The 20,941-nt window shown below is 38.1% G+C and overlaps 1 protein-coding gene across 2 annotated transcripts in view; it reads left to right on the forward strand.

The window, feature by feature from the left end:
• The window catches only part of si:dkey-251i10.3 (uncharacterized protein LOC553498 homolog), a 40,950-nt gene extending 21,550 nt beyond the window's left edge, over positions 1–19,400 (forward strand). For both annotated transcript variants that reach the window (XM_048544641.1, XM_048544642.1), the window contains exons 9-14: positions 1,168–1,291; positions 6,803–6,880; positions 9,538–10,410; positions 13,056–13,246; positions 15,056–15,155; positions 18,182–19,400. In XM_048544641.1, the coding sequence (XP_048400598.1) occupies positions 1,168–1,291; positions 6,803–6,880; positions 9,538–10,410; positions 13,056–13,246; positions 15,056–15,155; positions 18,182–18,436 (1,621 nt within the window). In that variant the 3' untranslated portion in view covers positions 18,437–19,400. The remainder of the gene's footprint in view (positions 1–1,167; positions 1,292–6,802; positions 6,881–9,537; positions 10,411–13,055; positions 13,247–15,055; positions 15,156–18,181) is intronic.
• The last annotated feature ends 1,541 nt before the right edge of the window (positions 19,401–20,941 follow it).

The following is a 20,941-nucleotide window of genomic DNA, read 5'->3' on the forward strand; positions in this document are numbered from 1 at the left end:
TTTATTTACGTGGAGGGTTATGAGTCTTTGGAATTCAGAACCATAGGATTGTCTTTGAATATATTTAAGGTAGAGATTGATTTCTAATTACCATCAACCTGTATGTCAGTGTTAATGGGGTGACCAAAAGGGATCAGTGTCTGATCAGACGTGATTGTATTGAGTGGCAGATCAGCCTGGACATGCTAAATGCTTACTCCTATTCCTACATTTTTATTGCCTAATGAGTTGATTGACCTCTGCCTTAAAGTTCAGTGCCCCACTTCCACTGCTTTTTCAGGCAGAGTTCCAAGGTTGCTCAGTCTTTTCCAGAGAAATTTTTCTTCTCATTGCTGTCCTAAAAGGTGACCTCTGCTTTAAAGTAACGCATCCTATTTCTGGACTATCCCACAAGATAAAACATCCTTTCTATGTCCACCTTGCCAAAGCCATTCAGGATCTTGTACACTTCAATGAAGCCATTTCTCATTCTGCTCATTCCATTTATCAATATAGTAAATCTTTCTGCCTCCAATGTATTTACATACATCCTTAAATAAGGAGACCAATACTGCATGTACTATTCAAGATGTGGTCTCATCAGTGCATATAACTGAAACAAAACAGCCTTACTTTTGTGTTCACACTTCTTCTAGTAAAGGATAGCATCCAACTGGCATTTTTGATATGTGCTGTACCTGCAAGCTAAGACTTTGAGATTATGGAATAGAACACTTAGATCATGCTGTACCTTGTAGTTCTGCAGTGGTTCCTCATTTAAATAACACTCTGCTGTTTTATTATTCCTATCATTTTTTACTCCCTCAACCTATAAGTCTGCAGCTTTAAGTTTTCTTAACAACATACTTTCCTCCCTATCTTTGCGACATCTGCAAATTCAGTAGCCCATGACTTTGCTCCTCTCATATAAGTCATTGATGTAAATTGTAAAAATTTGCAGGCTTGGCACAGATCCTTGAGAGACTCCACCCGTTACATCCTATGTTAGTGACGTAGAAAAGTTTTGGTTTTAAAGAAATATTTAAACCACAGAAGTATGGACGTGTATACAAATATTAATGCCTCTGTATTGTACTTTGTCCAAATGAACATATGATGTAATTGTTTGAATGCTTGATGTGACTTCTTGGAAACAGTTCATTATATTTTTCAATGTTCTCCGCATAGATTCCACAAAGTGATGAGGAAGGCTAAACAGAAAGAGATTTTGAAGCAATTTGAAGAACTAAAGAAAACTAAGCCTGAGGAAGCTCTTGAAGAACTGAGTAAAATGGAGCAAAGACGAATGCAGGTGAAAAATAATGTGCTTTAGTTACAACTACTGAATCATAGTACATTTCACGTGCATTATTGCCATTTCATCTAGTACATTTACAAACCAAAGAACAGTGCTGTTGCTAACTTTAAAGCATGAAAAAAGCTATGTTTCTTAATTAGCATCTGGTGGAGGGGCAATTTGATCAAATGGAGGTAAAATCTATCAACCTTCCTATGTATTTGCCAAGATTCTGCACACAATTGAATTTTGCTTTTCGTTACAGTTGATTTGCTTTTGTTCTAGAGTTTCAATAATTGTTTATCACACTTTAGTTTGTAGAATCCTTTTTCTGTCAATTATTGAAGTCGTAAAATGTGTTTTTTACACTGTAAACTGTGATTTGCGACTTAATTAAATTTTCTCTGAATTAGAAGGGGATGACCTGAAGTTGTCAACAATGCTATGTAAATGCAACACCTTTTCACAAGTGAGATCCTAGTGTGGAAAAAAAAATGCATCTTTCCTCCTTGACTTGTCTGCAGCCACAGACAGAATCCATCGCTCCAACTGTTCCAAAATCCTTCTGGTATCCACTTGGACTATTCTTGCTTAGTTACATTCTTAACACTTAGATCTTAGTCAGACCATCCTCAACAATAGTGTTGCTTCTCAAATCCTCTGTTTCATCACCTCTGAATATCTCAAATGATTCACATTTGATCCATCAATCCACTTGCTCATTTAAATGCTGTCCTTTGTTGAAATTCTGTGATAGCATTGGGTTTATTGTCTATTTGCATGTCACATAGAAGCATTAGGCACAAGGCAGATCATTTGATTGCTCAAACCTTCTCTGCCATTTGATAAGATCATGACTGATTTGTTTGTGGCCAAAGGAAGAGGTATTAGAAATCCTTCAGAGGGTGAAGGTAGATAAGTCCCCTGGGCCGCATGGGATTTATCCTCGGATCCTCTGGGAAGCCAGGGAGGAGATTGCCAAGCCTTGGGCATTGATCTTTAACTTGTCATTGTCTACAGGAATAGTGCCAGATGACTGGAGGATAGCAAATGTGGTTCCCCTGTTCAAGAAGGGGAGTAGAGACAACCCTGGTAATTATAGACCAGTGAGCCTTACCTCAGTTGTTGGTAAAGTGTTGGAAAAGGTTTTAAGGGATAGGATTTATAATCATCTAGAAAAGAATAAATTGATTAGGGATAGTCAGCACGGTTTAGTGAAGGGAAGTTTGTGCCTCACAAACCTTATTGGGTTCTTTGAGAAGGTCACCAAACAGGTAGATGAGAGTAAACCGATTGATGTGGTGTATATGGATTTCAGCAAGGCGTTCGATAAGGTTCCCCACAGTAGGCTATTGTACAAAGTGCGGAGGAATGGAATTGTGGGAGATATAGCAGTTTGGATCGGAAATTGGCTTGCTGAAAGAAGACAGAGGGTGGTAGTTGATGGGAAATGTTCATCCTGGAGACCAGTTACTAGTGGTGTACCGCAAAGGTTGGTGTTGGGTCCACTGCTGTTTGTCGTTTTTATAAATGACCTGGATGAGGGCGTAGAAGGATGGGTTAGTAAATTTGCAGACGACACTAAGGTTGGTGGAGTTGTGGATAGTGACGAAGGATGCTATAGGTTGCAGAGAGGCATAGATAAGCTGCAGAGCTGGGCTGAGAGGTGGCAAATGGAGTTTAATGCAGACAAGTGTGAGGTGATGCACTTTGGTAGGAGTAACCGGAAGGCAAAGTACAGGGCTAATGGTAAGATTATTAGAAGTGTAGATGAGCAGAGAGATCTCAGTGTCCATGTACACAGATCCTTGAAAGTTGCCACCCAGGTTGACAGGGTTGTTAAAAAGGCATACAGTGTTTTAGCTTTTATTAATAGAGGGATCGAGTTCCGGAACCAAGAGGTTATGGTGAAGCTGTACAAAACTCTGGTGCGGCCGCACTTGGAGTATTGTGTACAGTTCTGGTCACTGCATTATAAGAAGGATGTGGAAGCTTTGGAAAGGGTGCAGAGGAGGTTTACTAGGATGTTGCCTGGTATGGAGGGAAGGTCTTACAAGGAGAGGCTGAGGGACTTGAGGCTGTTTTCATTAGAGAGAAGAAGATTGAGAGGTGACTTAATTGAAACATATTAAATAATCAGAGGGTTAGATAGGGTGGATAGGGAGAGCCTTTTTCCTAGGATGGTGATGGCGACCACGAGGGGGCATACCTTTAAATTGAGAGGTGAAAGGTATAGGACAGATGTCAGAAGTAGTTTCTTTACTCAGCGAGTAGTAAGGGAATGGAATGCTTTGCCTGCAACGGTAGTAGATTCGCCAACTTTAGGTACATTTAAGTCGTCATTGGATTAGCATATGGATGTACATGGAATAGTGTAGGTTAGATGGGCTTGAGATCGGTATGACAGGTTGGCACAACATTGAGGGCCGAAGGGCCTGTGCTGTGCTGTTATGTTCTATGTTCTAATTGCTTTCTTTTGACACTTGTCAATGAAGAATCTCTTTAACTCAGTCTTAAAAATATTCAATGACCCTGCCGCTTCAGTGTCCTTTACCATTCTCCAGGCAAAAGAATTCCACTGGACCCATGAGAAAACAATGTTTCTCCTTATCTCGTTGAGAGACCCCTTATTTTTAAACTCAGTTCTAATTGCTTCTGCAAGTGGAAGCATCCATCCTGACTATTCCTGTCAGGATCTTACATGTTTCAATAACCTCATTCTTCAAAGCCACAATGGATGCAAACTCAAAGTATCTAACTTTTCCTCAAAGATAATCTATTCATATCAGCTCAGTGAACTTTCTCTGAATTGTTTATCTTTCTAATATATCATTTCTACAGTAAGGAGAGCTAAATTCAATATGGTCTCACTAATACCTCCTTTTTTACAATTAAAGCAAAACTTCCTTGCTTTCCTATTCCATTCCCCATGTAATTAATGACAACATTCAATTTCTCAAACATTTCCTACCTTTGCTGGTTAACTATCTGTGCTTTGTGTGCTGGGGCAGCCAGATTTCTCTGTGCTCCAGATTTTCTGTGGCTGTGTCTAAAACATGCTGCTTTAAGACACTGCCCCAGAAAATCATAAACTTATCTTCAGGGTTTCCTTGCTGATTTCTATTTCCTTTCTTCCCGAAATCTCTGTTTTCTATGACTCCTCTCACCCCCAAGTCTTGCACTTTTTATGGCTTTTATTTTCAATGGCTTATCCCAACTTTTACCTGTCCATCGTCTAGTGTGTTTCCTTGGCAATCTGCTGTACTGCTTTTTGACATAGCAAAGCCATCACCTTCACCCACTTTGCATCGTTCCATTAGATAATTCTTTCCTTGGAACAGAAAGCTTACAGCCCAAATACTGAGTTTGAATTAGAATAATCAATGCTAGGCTTGATTTTTAGTTATTTAGCTTCTCAGGCTGTTTTCTTGTCTGATTCCTATAAAGCTCCTGAAGGAATAACTTTGCAGCTAACATGGTAATATAATTTGAGGTAAAATTCTAAACTTATTGAAAGGTCTCCTGAAAGCTGCATGTAAAACTGCCTGTTGAGAAACCTAATGGATGATGTGTAGAAGGTATTGATTAAATTGTTTACTTTTTGAATAGGGGGAATCTGTTACAGGCTATAATTCCCAATGAAAGGAAACACTGGTAGGTCCTGTTTCTTTAAAAGTAGGAGACATTCTTCCAAAAGTGGTCAACCATCATCCAGACCCAGTACATTTGAATTAGCAGAGGTAACGTCAAGTCACAGTTAAACATTTCACACACACAGTTCTGAGGAAGTGTAACCGGACCCAAAACATTAACTCATATTTTTCTTCACAGATGCTGCCAGTCCTGCTGAGCTTTTCCAGCAACTCCTGTTTTTGTTTCTGATGTACAGCACCTGGAGTTCTCTTGGTTTTTATATAGTTAAACAGTTGTTACATTAGGCATTCTTTTGATTTAATCAATTGTGAAATTGTGTTTTAATGATGGGTAACGGCAAAGGGAGATTTATTGTTCATTCTCAGACTGAATTCCAAACATGATTTACCAGGAACGCAACTATTTTTTAAAAGCTGATGCTCATAAATGAATATTACTACTTACCAAATTATGGTTTTGAAATTGCTGTGCCAGATGTTAAACTCATTTAGTCTGTTTGTGTGTGTGTGCCTTTCAAATAATTTGTCATTAATTTCAGCCGCTATATCAAGCATATAGTTTGTAATCATTCGATCTAGAATCTTGCATTTGAGCAAATGGTCAGTAGGACTTCTTGGCGCAAACAATAATAGGCATCCTGCAGCAGGTAATTTGGAATAGTGGCTTTGCTTAGCTGTAAGATTTAACAGAGCAGCCACCATTAAGAGGAAGAGATGTGTAAAAGAGTGAAAAGGAGAAAATGTCATAAGAGGGGAATGATACATGAGAAAGGGAGCAAAGGAAAGAGAGAGAGAGAGAGAGAGAGAAAGAGACACATATAGAAAGAAAGTGGCTGGAGATAGAGATTGAACAGAGAGTATTGGAAGGCAGAGTAGAATTCTGATTTTTAATTGGATGGTTTCAAGTTAAGCATGTCACCTCAGCTATGCAAGGATTCAAAATGACTTGCATGATATATTTGCAGTGATGGTGTGAATATTGACTGACCATCTGAAAAACATGGGAATTTCCAAAGGTTTAATCAGCTGTAAGATAACACTGCTTTCTGTTCAGAATCCTTTCAACACTTAACTGGCACTTCACTGAATATACAGAATGGGCAGTTGATTAAAATAATTAACAATATATTTCTCTGCTAATTAGCAGAACATCACCATTTCTATATCTCAGTGCATTTTGCTTGTATGAAAGAAAACCAGTATTCGTGCAACCTCTCTAGAGTACCTGTAATTGGCACATCATTAGTCTGTTTGCACATAATGACACCAGTGATACTTACGTGCCCATAATATTTCATATTGACACAGATTCATTCTTTTGCTTGGCACTGAGACTGCATTCATTCAGTATCGCCTATGAAAGCACGAACATAACATTCATTCAGCATTGCCCAAGAAAGCGCATCATTGTTTCTATAAAAAACATTGTGTTCTTTGACAAAACAAAGGAATTCTTTAAAAAAAAGACTGGCTCATCAAGGTTTGTGATCAAATCCAAAGACAAATGGAAAAGACTGTTTAGTTTCAGAAACACAATCCGTCAGCCTTTGACAAATGAGGAATATTAAAACTTTTAGAAGAAACCAAACTGAGTTGCTATGAGGGTGGCAATTTGTTGCATCATTATTTCAACATGTAATTTGAAGTTAACTTCTTTATATTATGGAAGTCTGTGGAATGCTTAACTCGTAAAACATTTAGATCAGCGCAATGGTTTTTGAATTAATAATGTAGGATCTTGTCGGAGATCAGTGTGAATTTCCTGTTGAGCTAAGGAATAGAAAATCAGCAGCAATTATAATGTTCAGTCTGATTTACAGACAATATGTCTATGTTATAAAGCTGAATTGTTGTCACTTCCTTTCATTGTTAGGAACGAATGACACTTCGACATCAAAACAGTGGAAAATGGGCCAAATCTAAAGTTATTATGGCAAAATATGACGCTGAGGTAGAGTATTCTTTTATTTTGACAGCTAATGCCTGCCTTGCACAGCCTTGGTGATTAAGGAACAGAATCTACACAGAATCTGAATGTTTCGGCTAAGGTGTGGCTTTGTGAGTAAAACAGACATTTCTGGAAGTGCAAGTTTGGTCAGTGGTGACGTATACAGATCTTTCCAAAGTTTTAGCCAGTTTCTCCACCATAAATGTTCCTGCTACAAAAAGTATTTATTGGCTGTCAATGGGAGTAGCAAGATGTATGGTTTTGCAACACTTCAATTTGTAAGTGTATTTGCTGTCCTAAAAGTTGATATTTTTGCAGATTGGAGCTTTATTTTTACAGGCCTTATCGAATATAATGCAATACACAGTGTAGTTGAACATTTTAATCACTTTATATACACATGGAGAGAATATTTCCTTGCTGTTAACTTGCATATGAAATAGACAGAATTGCAGTCTTGCACTTCTGAGTGGCAAGAATCTAGAGAGAAAGTCAATTTCAGTGAAGAAGGAGAATTTTTGAAAATTATCCTCCTATTCCATTGCCTACCCCCACACCAAGCAAAATGAGATCCAGATCAGTGATCACATTGCTTGTTAAGCGACATTTCTCGGACCCCACATTGTGATAACTACCTTACATAGGATTGTAAGAAGTAGGACCAGGAGCAGGCCACTCAACCTCTCATATCTGATCTAGTTATTAAATAGACAGATCGTTGACCTCCATTCCATTTTTATGCTCACATTCGATTTATGATTACATTCGAGCCCAGAAGTCTATCTCCGCTTCAAATGTATTCAATGATGCAGCACCCACAACGTTTTTGGATTGAGAATTCCAAACATTGACAACCCCTGAATGGATAAATTCGTCCTCATCTCAGTCTTAAGAGTCATTAGAGGGCACTGTTGTTATCCTGTGACTATGTCCCCTACTTCTAACCTCAAAAGTAGTGGTGCAACTTTCAATGAAATCAACTCATTCTAAACCCAGAGAGTATAGGTCCAATCTGCTCATTTCACATCTTTGACCAGTCATCTTGTACTAGGAATTGATCTAGATTGATTCATCCAATGGTACAACAAATTCATACTCCCTGGACACGCAGGAAACTTGTTCTGGTGGTCATTGACTTGTTACAAAATTAAATCCCTTTTTTCTGGGTTTTAGCCTGTTCCTGTTCATCTGTATCTTGTATGCATATTCCCTGATTCTTTATGATTTTTCTAATTCAAGTAGTGTATGCACACAGACAAAGCCTACTCCTTGAATTATGTTTCAAAAAATCTCAAACAAATAAGCCCAAAATTGAAGTTTCTCTAGAAGTTTCCTGATCAGGCCTGTAAGCCTGCCACATTAATAAGAGTCTTTTAAAATGCGCCTTATTCTTGTGATCTTTCCCTGAACATTAACCAAGACTTCTGTATCTCCCACAATATGAGTGAACTAAAACTGTCCACTGTTTTCTAGATGAGGACGAGTCAAAGTCATCTTTAAGGCTGTAGTTAAATATTGTAGTGTCCTAACAGTACGTTAATATGCTTTTGGTCAAAATTATATGCTAATAGTCAGTCATACAGCCCAGAAACAGACTCTTGGTCTAGCCAGTCCATGTCGGGCATACAGTGTAGATCAAGAACTTTGGAAACTTAATTCCTCCGCACATTCAACATGACATCAGGTAGTTGATATGTGTTACGTCTGTGGATAATTATACGTTATCATTAAATGCCACCTGCCTGATGATGGGTCTTTACTTCTCATCTGGGATTCCAAACTCAGCAAAATCTTTTAGTTGGGAATTTAGATGCCTATCCAAATTATAATTAAGTACAAATGGGGAGTTCTACAGTAACCACCATCATCGCACAATCACTGTCATTGATCAACCCTCTGGCTACAAGATTAAGTTATTTTTCAGGTCTCCCAGGGATCTGTCATTTTAATCTCATGAGACTTTATCTTATACACTAGCCTACTGTGTTGCAACCTGAATAAAACCAAGTATTGACTGAAATATCTAAACACTTTATAAGAGTAGGAAGCTAGTGAGACTTAATTACCTCTGCACTCCTGCCCTGTCTTGAGCCATTTCACCCCACTCCTGTGCTGTGTGTGCAAAGTCAAGGCCTCCTTTGCAACCATTGTAGCTGTTTAGGAAAACTCTTTACTTTGTTTGCAGCAAAGTTTACATTTCAGTAGAAATATTAGTTGTTTTGAGAAGTGACACAATATGTTTGTCTTTCAGTAGACTCTGTACAATATCAATGATTCCTTTTAACTGAAAGTTAATCATTTACTGATGTGTGGCAAATGGTGATGAAATGGTGGATGTGTATGTCAGTGAAATCAAGTTTACTATGAATTAGTGCATTTCCAAACAGTGTGCACACTAATTGAAGTACAAGACATGGTTTAACACTGAAAATGAAATGTTACATTTGAGTTGTCTCTTGCTGGAGTACAGGGATTTTGTTCTATTTTATTGTGTTTTATGAGATCTACTGTAAAAAGTTCCTGCTTTGTGAATTGTATTTGGCAAATTATTTTATTATTTAATGGAATTCACGTGCATCAGTTAGCTAAATACTGTACGCCTATATGTCAAAAGCAGATTTTGTTTAACTTATTCTGTTAATATTGTCTATTTTGACTAGGCTCGCAGTGCAATCCAGAAGCAGCTGGAGAAGAACAAAATGCTCACAACGAAAGTCCTAGTTCCATCAGATAGTGAGGATGAAGTTGTAGCAAAGCTGGACAGGGATGAGACTGTTCCAGATTTTGTGAACGATGCTGAGATGAATACAGTAGCAAATCCTTGGATGGTGGGAAGATTGAGTGCTGATCCAAAGAGTTTTGAAGCACGAGAAACTGAGCTTGTCATTCCTGCAAAAATTGATCAGAGTGAAGGATCAGATGATGAGAAGGACCTCTCTGAAGATGAGTTACTGCTGCAAGAGTTTGAGAAAAAACGGACAATTCGTAAAGAAGGTGATGGTGAACTGGCTGGATCATTTGCTATTGTAGATGAGAGCAAGGATGACGAAAGTATGAAAAATAATGGAGAAAAGGAAAGGGCAGCCTCTGCTGACCAAAGTGAGAAAGAGAAACATCTTGAAGACGTGAATGAGTTTAATCACCTTTTTCGGAAATTGATTGAGAATAAATCTGAACCTATGTCGAGAAACCCCAAAAAGTATCAAAGAAAAAGCAAGGAAGTGTCACTTGAGAAGAGTGAGGAAGATGCACAGACACTAGAAAACCAAGAAGAACCAATACTCGATGAACAGTTAGAGCGCAAAAGGACAGTGGAAGATTTGGAAACTTTGATTCAGGAAGAATGTCATAATCTTAATGATGCCTCAGCCTTGAATACACCACGGATCAGTGGAGATGCAATCAATTCAGAAAAGAAAACAAATGCGACAACAGAAGTTCGAACAAACCATCTCATCAATCCTAAGAAAGTATTGAATGTTACATCCAAAATCATTAAAATGCCTTTGGTTCCTACAGCAGTAGAGGAGGAGGTAAGAGAACTAGTAATGAGTTTTCCCTAAATTTAATATACATTTGCTAATTGATTATTGATTGAGATAAGCAGGATCTCTAGTTACTGTTTTTGATTCTTCAGCTCACTGGTCATTTGCCAGTTTTGTTTTGGCAAGTAATCTAATGGCCATTACAGGAACAGGACAATCATTAGTTTTAAGGTTAATCCATAGTTGGTACGAACAATACTAAAGCCTTGATGAATCAGTATTGTTGTATTTTATCAGTCTCTGTCATGCATAAAAATTATCCTGGAAGCATAATGATTAAAAATTTCTCTACCATTGTGAAAATTAAGACCTATTTTGTATGTGTAAATGCTGATTTATTTTGGACGTTGGTATACTTAAGAACCAGGCAGGTCTGTCCAGCCCTGTTTGCAATACTGTTAATGGAGAGATTTATTTTAACTGTGTATTTTTGTTGCGGAATTACAGATAAACATCCCAATAGATTTCCGCTTTGAAATACAATCAGTCCTCTGTGTCTGTGAAACCCCGAACGGGGAATTCACCTGTCAACGTTGAAAACAACAACAAAAATCGCAAATCCTCAACTTTTAACCTATTTTGAAGAAGTTCCGCACTTGCGATTTTTATCATTCACGGGGGTTCTCAGGAATGGAACACTTACGGATATGAAGGAATGACTGTAGCTGCATTCAGATAATTGTACCACCTCTATCATGTTCTTGGTTTTCAGCTTATTGCTTGACTTCCATTCATTTTCTAATATTGAAAAGATTATATAGTATGCAATTTGTCAAATCTTTCTGTGCCAGCTACACTCAAAGTTTTTAGGCATTGGGAAACTAGTTTGGCATGTAGAACTCATAACATTAAGATTATCATGTCTGTTTGCTGTGGGTGACAAGACCAATAATTTTGATTATGTCTGTGTTGGCCCATTTCCTCAACAATTTGTTTGATATGTATACAAAGGCAAGTTAAATCTACAATTGCCTGTCAATTTGAATTTGATTGGCGGATATTTTTATGTATAATGCTGTGTGGGTCTATTTCTGCCTGAATCTCTGCTATTCAAATGGGCTTTACATTAATCTTCAACTGATCAGCCTCAATTCTTATCCAAGATATTCTTAGAAATATAGAATTCTAAGGAACTTAAAAGGCGAAAATATATTAAATTCTTCCTAATCTGTTTTGTAAGATGACTTTTGCAGTTAACATAGTTTTCAGGGGCCATGTTCATTTAGAATCATAGAATCCCTACAGTGCAGGATCTGGCCATTCGGCCCATTGGATCCATACCAACCCTCTTAAGAGCATCCCACCCGGACCCACCCCATCCCTGTAACCCTATATTTCCCATCCCATAATCTACCTAAACTGCACATCTTTCGAATGTGGGAGAACGTGTAAATTCCACACAGACAATTGCCCAAGGAATTGAACCCAAGTCACTGGTGCTGTGAGGCAACAGTGTTAACTGCTGAGCTGCTGTGCTACTCACTTTTCTTTTTATAATTCCTTCAGTGTGTAACTAGTGTAGTTAGGAACTAAGAATGAAATGAGAAAGTTAACTTAGTCAAATGTTGTCTATCCAGGGTGAAAAAAACAATGTAGGGAGTGTTCTGCATACAAGTCTTGCATCTCCGTGCAGTCCATTCTGGGAGTTACCGTTGACCAGAAACTCAGCTGGACTAACCATATAAATACAGTGGCTTTAAGAGCAGGTGCAAAGCTAAGAACCTTGCAGGGAGTATCTCACCTGCTTACTCTCCAAAGCTTATCCACCACCTGTAAGGCACAAGTCAGGAGTATATTGGAATTCTCCCCACTTGCTGGACAAGTGCAACTCCAAAAACTCTCAAGCTCGACATGATCCAAGATACAGCAGTCCACTTGATTGTCACCACATCCTCAGGCATTCAGTCCCTCCCATCACTGATGTTCTGCAGCAGCAAGTATGTACTATCTATGAGATGCACTGCAGATGTTCACCAAGGCTTCTTAGACAACACCTTCCAAACTCATTACCTCTAAAGCTGCAGGTACATAGGAACACTACCAGCTGCACGTTTCCCTCCGAGCCACTCACCATCTTTATCTTGGAAGTTTCTTCAGTGTTGTTGGTCAGAATCCTGGAACTCCCTCCTAACAGCACTTTAGGTGCACCTACATCAGATGGTCTGCGGTGGTCAAGAATGCAGCTCACCAGCACCTTTTTCAAGGACAACTAGGGATGGCAACAAAGGCTAGAACACAGTTCATGAGAGTTGCTACAAACTATGAAGGAGTTGTGTTGCACTATCTAGCTGACATTTTTCTTCTCAGCAAAGGTCTGCATCTTTGAATAATTTGTCTGCTTCCATGTGTGCAACTGAAATCAGACTTAAAATTTTGAGCAATCTTTTAGTTGTGTTCCAGTATTTCCTTGAATGATCCAGGAGCAAATTATTTGAGATTATGGCCCTCAACAAGAAATCAATGAATAACCGATGAATAAGAACAGGACATGCAATTAAAATATTGCATGCTACATTTCTTAAGAATATACTTCAAATTCAGGTATAAAACATGATAGATAAATAGGTTATTGACCTGAATATTTATTTTGACCCTCTTCTTGAAATAATTTTCAACTTATTCTTTATTCTTAGAATGAAGAATATGAGGACCAGCGTATGGTCATTCAAGAGGCCTTTGCATCAGATGATGTCATTGATGATTTCATAAAAGATAAGCAAAAGCAGATTGATGCGAGCAAACCAAAAGACATTGACTTAACCTTGCCAGGGTGGGGTGAATGGGGAGGACAAGGTCTCCAACCAAGTAGAAAGAAAAGAAGAAGGTGGGTCTGTTGAAAAATAATCGTAGTGTGGACAGTTCTCTGCTGGTTACTTACAATGTAAATTTAAGCCTTTGTATGAAGATATGTTCAATGTTCACTCTAAGCCAGTTGATATCTTGTATAAGATTTGATTACAATGAAGAAAAGGCCCTTATGTCTTTAGTGGTCTAAAGTCTATTTGTTTCATTCATAAGTGTAAAGAATAGTATAGGAAATATTGGGAAGACCTACCACCACCAGTTTTAATGATGCTGTGGAACATGTTCATTTGCAACTGGAAGACAGGCATTTCTGAAGTACTTGAAAATCAAACAGGAAAGCAACTTAGTGTTAAACAGGTGGACATCACCGCAGCATTTCTGATTTGTTCTTCTCAAAGTGTATTATTTTATCCAGTTCAACTGGTTGAAAACGTTCCACCCTAAAATTGTACTTATATCTGTTGACTTCTGGGCATATTATTCTTGTAACAACATGCTAATTACAATATTTTATCCAATTATAGCATTATTTCTTTAGTGTCTTGCCCTGTCTATCAAGAATTAGGACAGTAGTCTAGAGTTGTGGGCTCTGCCCAGAAAATTATGAAACTGACTCTGGCTATATTACAGCATCTACTGAGATGATTACACACCTGTTAATATGATATCTGTGATGAGGAAAATCTTGAGCTACACCAAAATTAAACTCCAAACATTGTGGATGAAGAATAAACATTTAGAAACTTCAAACGTTGACTTTGGAGATGTGTGAAGTGCTATAAACACTATACTAAGTTCTTTGAAGAGATGACAGATATTTTGGATCAGTGTCTGAATCATGTTGATTTCCAATCAAACATTGACTTTAGATATTCTGTCTCCATCTTGTTATTTTTTGTTTTGCTTGTTCAGTCTTGTATGGGCTCTTTCTTAATCCTTTCAGAGTATTCAGATTGTTTTTTAATGTAGCAATTTGCACTTTATTTGGACATGATTTTTATTTGTACCTAATTATTACTTTTTTTTGGCTGTTACACCATGAAATATTTTTATTTAATTTTCCTTCTCCTTGAATGATATACTGTTTTCCCAGGATTTGTGTTCTAATTTCACATTTCCAGCATCCAAAATATTTTCTATTTAGCTTAAGGAATTATTGTCTGTAATTGCAAAGGATGCTGAAGTGGAAATCACAGTATATAGTCTGAGAAGTAATAGAAACTGCTGACAGATACTAATAACAGTTCATTTTAAAAATGGATGAAAATGGTGCTTTGAACATGTAAAAGCATGTTTTCAATTGAGATATTTGAAAACAGCAGCTCAGTGGATAAGACCGTAAAACGATTGGGCATTGCTCGCTTTTATGGCAAAAGGTGTAGAATGTAAGATCATAAATATAATATAATACTGTGGGCAGTTTTGGACTACGCACTAGGAGTAGGATTGAAGTAATTGAGTGTACAGCACAGATTCACTTCTAAGCTGTTTATATTTGCATTCCCTCATAACAGAAACATTCCAAATTCACTTGTCATTTTTCATTAAAACAGAATTGCCTACAGGGTGTTTGGGGTGTTTAAAATTATAAAATTATTGACCATAGGAGATTGAAACCAATTGCTTTCAGTGTTTTCGCAAAGTCTAGAATGCTCTAAATCTCAATGTCTAGGACATCATTAAAACAAAATGATATTTCTATGTTTGAACAAACTAAAATTGAAAGAGAACATGATGTGGTAAAAATATTTTGGAAGGGTTTCTTTGGGCGTATCTGTGGATAACATCATACCTAGCCCTGATTGTACTCTTGCTGTTAATTCTCTAGGTTCCGCATTAAAGCTGCTCCACCTCCACCCAGGAAGGATCAAAATTTGCCGCATGTTATAATCAGTGAGAAGCGAGACATTGGAGTTGCAGCACACCAGGTAAGGGAGAATATTATGCTCTTGACCTCAAAATTTGATAAGTATGCAGTCCATTCCATGGTATCAATGATTAAGTACAGTGTTCAAAATTGAAAACTTTGGTCAATTCGGGAGTTCCTATGTTCACTGGTGAATTAATAGCTAGAGGCCATAAGTTTGAGGTAACTCAGCATTGATTGCAGTTGATTTTGGGCAGGGTGGGGAGAAATAATAAGTCAATGATTACAAGATGATCAGAGGATTAGATAGGGTGGACAGTGAGAGTCTTTTTGCGAGGATGATGACTTGTACAAGGGGCCATAGCTACAAATTGAGGGGTGATAGACTTAAGATAGATGTCAGAGGCAGGTTCTTTACTCAGAGAGTGGTAAGGGCGTGGAATGCCCTGCCTGCCAATGTAGTTAACTCAGCCACATTAGGGGCATTTAAACAGTCCTTGGATAAGCATATGGATGATGATGGGATAGTGTAGGGGGAGGGGCTTAGAATAGTTCACAGGTCAGCGCAACATTGAGGGCCGAAGGGCCTGTTCTGCGCTGCATTGTTCTATGTTCTAATGGTATGATGTAGAGAGTTTTAAAAACCTACAATTTGCAGTAAATCCAATTCATGGCCCACCTCAGTGCTCACTGAACTATATAGGCTCCCAGTTAAAATTCCCATTCTTGTTTGCAAATCTCTCTATGCCCTCAGCCTACCCTATTTTTGTAATTTCCTCCAGCCCTATAGGTCATTGACAAATTGCACTGTCTAATTCTAGTTGCTGCTGTATGACTGATTTTAATTATTCTGTCATTAACAGTGATGCCTTCAGCAATCGAATTCCTAAGCTCTGAAATTTCCTCCTTAAAACGCTCCTCCTCTCTCTCTTGCTTTCCACCTTTTAAAACCAATTTGTCACCAAGCAAACTTGTTCATGTGCCGAATGTCTTGTCATGTGGCTCAGTATCAGATTTTGCTTTAGTGTTCTCTTAAAGCACTGTAGGATGTTCAAATATATTAAAGATAAATATAAATTATTAGTATACTGCCTTATCAAAGATAGAAGCAGAGTCTCCATGGCTTTCAAAACATGCAAATGAATAATTGAAAAGGGAATAGAAAATACAAGCAAGTATGAGGGGAGGAAAAAAAGCCAACATTTCCAGCTAACCGGACAGATTAGCAAACTGGCACAGATGTAGGCCCCTGAGTATGCTGTTAAAATCTCCAGCTCTGACCTTAAATCAGTTTTTTTTTCTTTTTTTTTAAACTTGAGGTTCTTGTTAAGAATCCGTTCTTACATGGGCTACTTAAGATTTTGTTTGAATTCACATTCTGTATTATACTGCTGAAAAAGACATTTTTTGATAAAAGGCTGCAAATTAATCTGTAAGAGCCCTCCTCTCGACTTCTGGTATGGTTTTCGCAAGGAGTGATAATTTCCTGTGCCATCTCCCAGTTCTGAAATGGAGCATATGTTGTGGATATGTAGGATTAATTTCATTGCTCTGAGTAACTGGTCACTGACTCTCCCATTGCATCCTGACCTTGGATTCCTCACTCAGATGAGCATTCTTTATGTGCCTTCTCTTGTCAGTGCACATCAGTTAGCTATTCCAGTCGGAAGGGCATCATGCTGCTCCTAATGTCAACATATTCACTTTTCCACAATGGTTACTGAAGAAGTGGCAGTTTTCCCTAGCATAGAAGTGCTGTGTTCAAATATCTTACTACTACTATGTATTCCTTAATTAAACAACAGATTTATTTGAAAGCACAAGCTTTCAGAGCATAGATTTTTCTGAATAAGGGTCCAGACCCGAAACTTCAGCTTTTCTACTCCTCTGATGCTACTTGGCCTGCTGTGTTCATCCTGCTCTATAACTTTGTTATCTCAGCTTTCAGAGCATAGCCCCATTGTCAAGTGAAGGGGCTACACTCCGAAAGCTTGTGTTTTCAAATAAACCCGTTGGACTGTAACCTGGTGTCATGTGATTTCTGACTTTGTCCATCCCAGTCCAACACTGGCACCTTGACATTATTTAATTGATAATCACCCTTTCTGGAGATTGTACTTGAGACATGTTTCACCTGAGCAGATCTGTTGTTTACTGGCCAGTAAAATTAGTGTTGAGAAAACAGACCAGAAACAAATAGTAAGTATAATGACATTCTTAAACAGGCAGTCTGTGATTGGTGGAGTGCCTCAAGGCTCAGTATTCTGGACTTGGTTACTTACAATCTATGTTAACAGATATTAATGCATTTAATTTGCTGACAATACAAAGCTAAGTTGAAATATAAGGAATGCTGTACCACAGTAAGTTCAAGAAGGAGATGTGTTTTTAGGTTGTAAAGGTATCAAGGGATATGGGGAGAAAGCAGGAATATGGCATTGAGTTAGATGATCAGCCATGATCACATTGAATGGTAGAGCAGGCACCAAATGGTCTACTCCGGCTCCAAGTTTCTATGTTTAGTTTCATATCCATATTTAGGGGATGATATATTTGTATTGGAGGCAGTACAGCACAGTTCGTGTTCACATAGCTAGGTCTTAAGGTTGAAAAGCGTATCTAAAGGCCTATACTCACTGGAGTTTTAAGAATGAGGTGACCCGATTAAACATACAAAAATCTGAAGTGATTTGACAGGTAGACATTAATTGGATGTTTCTGTTGGTTGGGCAATCTAGAATACATGGTCATGTTATTAGAATGAGGAGTCGATTATTTAGCACTATGAAATACAGGAAGAAATTCCTTTGCTCAAAACATTGGGATCTTTACAATTCTGAAGTAGAAAGTTCAAGCTACTCAGTCGTATGTTATGTTTAAGGATAAGATAAGCAAAATTTTTGTCTCTGTGGGCACTGAGGAAAATGGAGTTAAAAACCAAAAACAGTCATAATTACATTGAAAAAGGCAAAAAATGCTTTACGAGCCACAGAGTCTACTGTTTCCCTGTTCTCGTCTCTGAGTTTGTGATTAATGTGTCAATTATCTTGCCTGGTACTAAACACTTAATTATTTGTTTTGATGCAGGTAAATGAACTACCTTTCCCATTCTCACATCAGAATCAGTTTGAGAAGAGTATCTGTGCCCCTATTGGGAGCACATGGAATACTGAGAAAGTTATGCAGAAATTGACGCTGCCAAAAGTTGTGACAAAAATGGGAACAATAATTGAACCAATCTCTGAAGATGATTTGCTTCAAGAGAAGAAGAAAAGTGTGAAATCAAAAGTAGGACAGCATCCTCATAAACACAGAAAAATGCAGAAGAAACCATTTCATTGATGATAAAAAGAATTGTTGCTTCCACCACAAAGCTAGTCATTTCTGGAGTATCCAGCTGATGTTGATAGTGGATTTGTATCATACCCTTACAGAATGTATGTTAGTTAAATCTGACATCCAGACCAGAATTTTGTCCTGGTTATAGCACAATTTGTGGAGGTGCCCTATGGCTATCATGTTTAGTGGAATGATGAAGGAACAGATCAAAATCAGTCATCACACATCACAATAAAAGTAACTTTATAATTATCATTTGGAAAGTCTTTACCTTGCACGTCATATAGGGGAAACTTATTTGTGATGGCCTGTACTGTTGTAGGCGAGCCTGATGCCTGTATGGTACCAGGGAAGGGTAAGGCACCCCTGGATAGATTGGGAAATCTATAAACTATAATGTTTGGTACTAGAAAGAGAAATATTCCTCCAACAAAAATGCAGTGTTTCACCAGAGTGGAGATGGAGGGATGTGGTTTTTAATGTCCACTTTTTTCCCTTTCCTGAAATGTTTTCCAACCAAGATACCATTACACAGGTGATGTTTCTTACTCAAGTATCTTTTAGTACTGCGAGATCTCGGTGACTGCTTGTGGGTTTAAACTGAAGTGAGTCTAAATTGGTCAATACTTAAATTTCCCCTGAGAATTAGTGGGAGACTGTTTTGGAGCACAAGTAAAAAGTGGGCTCTGGAACAAAAGTTTGAGTGAATCCTGTGGAACTGTAGCTCAGTGTGAATAGATATCTGCAGGAAAAGAGAAATAGTAAGAGCATTGATATCATCCTCCAGTTTAATGGGTCAAATAAACTGAACTGTGAAAAGGTCTGCTCTGAGTAGCCTTAAGCGGTTAGAATTATGGATTTCTCATTAAAATTTATTGTGAAAGAATGGAGTGTCATCTATTGTTTTTACACAACTGAATGTTATAATAGTGACCAGGAATTAAAATACTATTGCTGATGAAAGCCAGTCATGTTAAAGACTTCTTTGCTTAAAAATAGATTCAAATTGAAAACTTGTGGGGAGCTCTCTCCAGAGAAAGCGGGACATAACACCAGCGCTTCATCGGAGGCTCACTGATGATGTTACCTGGAATGGTGACGAAACGTCTGAAAACTAACCTTCCAGCTCAGCGAGCAAACTCACATCCAAAACCTCAACCTGAGCTACAAATCTTCTCAAAACTCGCTAGAACCCTCTGTTCGTTTTGTGATCTATTCAAATCAAACCATGATTTTTTTGTTTATCTGTGGCAGCAGCACCCCCTACAGAACTTGGTGCGTTATTGCACCAAATATTTTCATCTTCATTTAAATTAATGTTACTACTGTTCCTGAGTGATGATGAGCTTTGGGGACCTGTAATATAGAAAGTTGGTGGTCAGATTAAAAGCTCAAACTGAATTGTTTGCAGTTTTGTAGTAGACATGATTTTTTGGAGGAGATTGTGAATCTACTTGGATTATGATCAGGAACATTGCCTCTGGTATCTTACCAAAAAGATGTTCCACATGTGTAAGCATAGATACTGAATGTTGTTGGGCTAACAGTCATAACTGAGCAATAGCTCCAGTGCCTCAATTATTCTGTAATCTTTTTTTCTGAGTTACGTCTCATCGGACTCCAATCCTGTAATCGTTCTGTCCTCTACCCCACAATCAAATTGACTTCAGGCAACTGGTGCAAAAGTGTGAAATTTCCATCTCCGTTTTCAATTCCTTTTTTCAGACATTCTTCAAAATCTACAGCCAATTTTCCAATGGATTAAATTGGAGATGGATACAATGAATTTGGAGCAGAAGTAGGCTGCTTGGTGTCTGAAGCATGTTCGGCCATTCAAAAAAATTGTGACTGATCTGATTTAGTCCACATTCCCACCAATTACCGATAACTATTTTTCCACTCCCCACTTCAGCACTTGTTTATTAAGACCCATTTCCCATCACGTTAGAATTATTTGAAGACTCTGCCTTCACCAACTTTAGAGGCAAAGAATGCCAAAGATGCTCAACTTCCTGAGCCAGTAATTCCTCATTTCTGTTTTAAGTGGCTCACCCCTTACTTTAAAACCATAAGAATTTGGAACAAAAGTAGGACATTTGGCCCCTCAAGCCTGCTCTGCCATGCAGTAGGATCATGGCTGAATTGATAATGCTTGCATCCACTTTCCAGTCCTTTTCCTAGAACCTTCCGGATCCATCATCAGGAGGGGAATTATCTTGTCTCAATCTTAAATATACACACAGATTCTGCCTCTACAGCTCTTTGTGGCCAGGAATTCCAAAGATAGTCAACCTTCTGAAAGAAAATACGCCTTGTCTCTGTCTGAAATTTATTTTTACATTGTGCCCTCTGGTTCTAGACTTTCCCATGAGGGGAAATATCCACTCAGCATTTCTGTCAAGCCCGTTAAGAGTCCTATATGTTTCAATGAGATCACCAGTCATTTCTTTTAATTTCCAGTGAGTGGAGTCCCAGCCATTTTGACCTTTTGCATGTAAGGTGACCCTT

The sequence above is a fragment of the Stegostoma tigrinum genome, chromosome 15, assembly GCF_030684315.1.
Source record: "Stegostoma tigrinum isolate sSteTig4 chromosome 15, sSteTig4.hap1, whole genome shotgun sequence".
Classification (NCBI taxonomy): domain Eukaryota; kingdom Metazoa; phylum Chordata; class Chondrichthyes; order Orectolobiformes; family Stegostomatidae; genus Stegostoma; species Stegostoma tigrinum.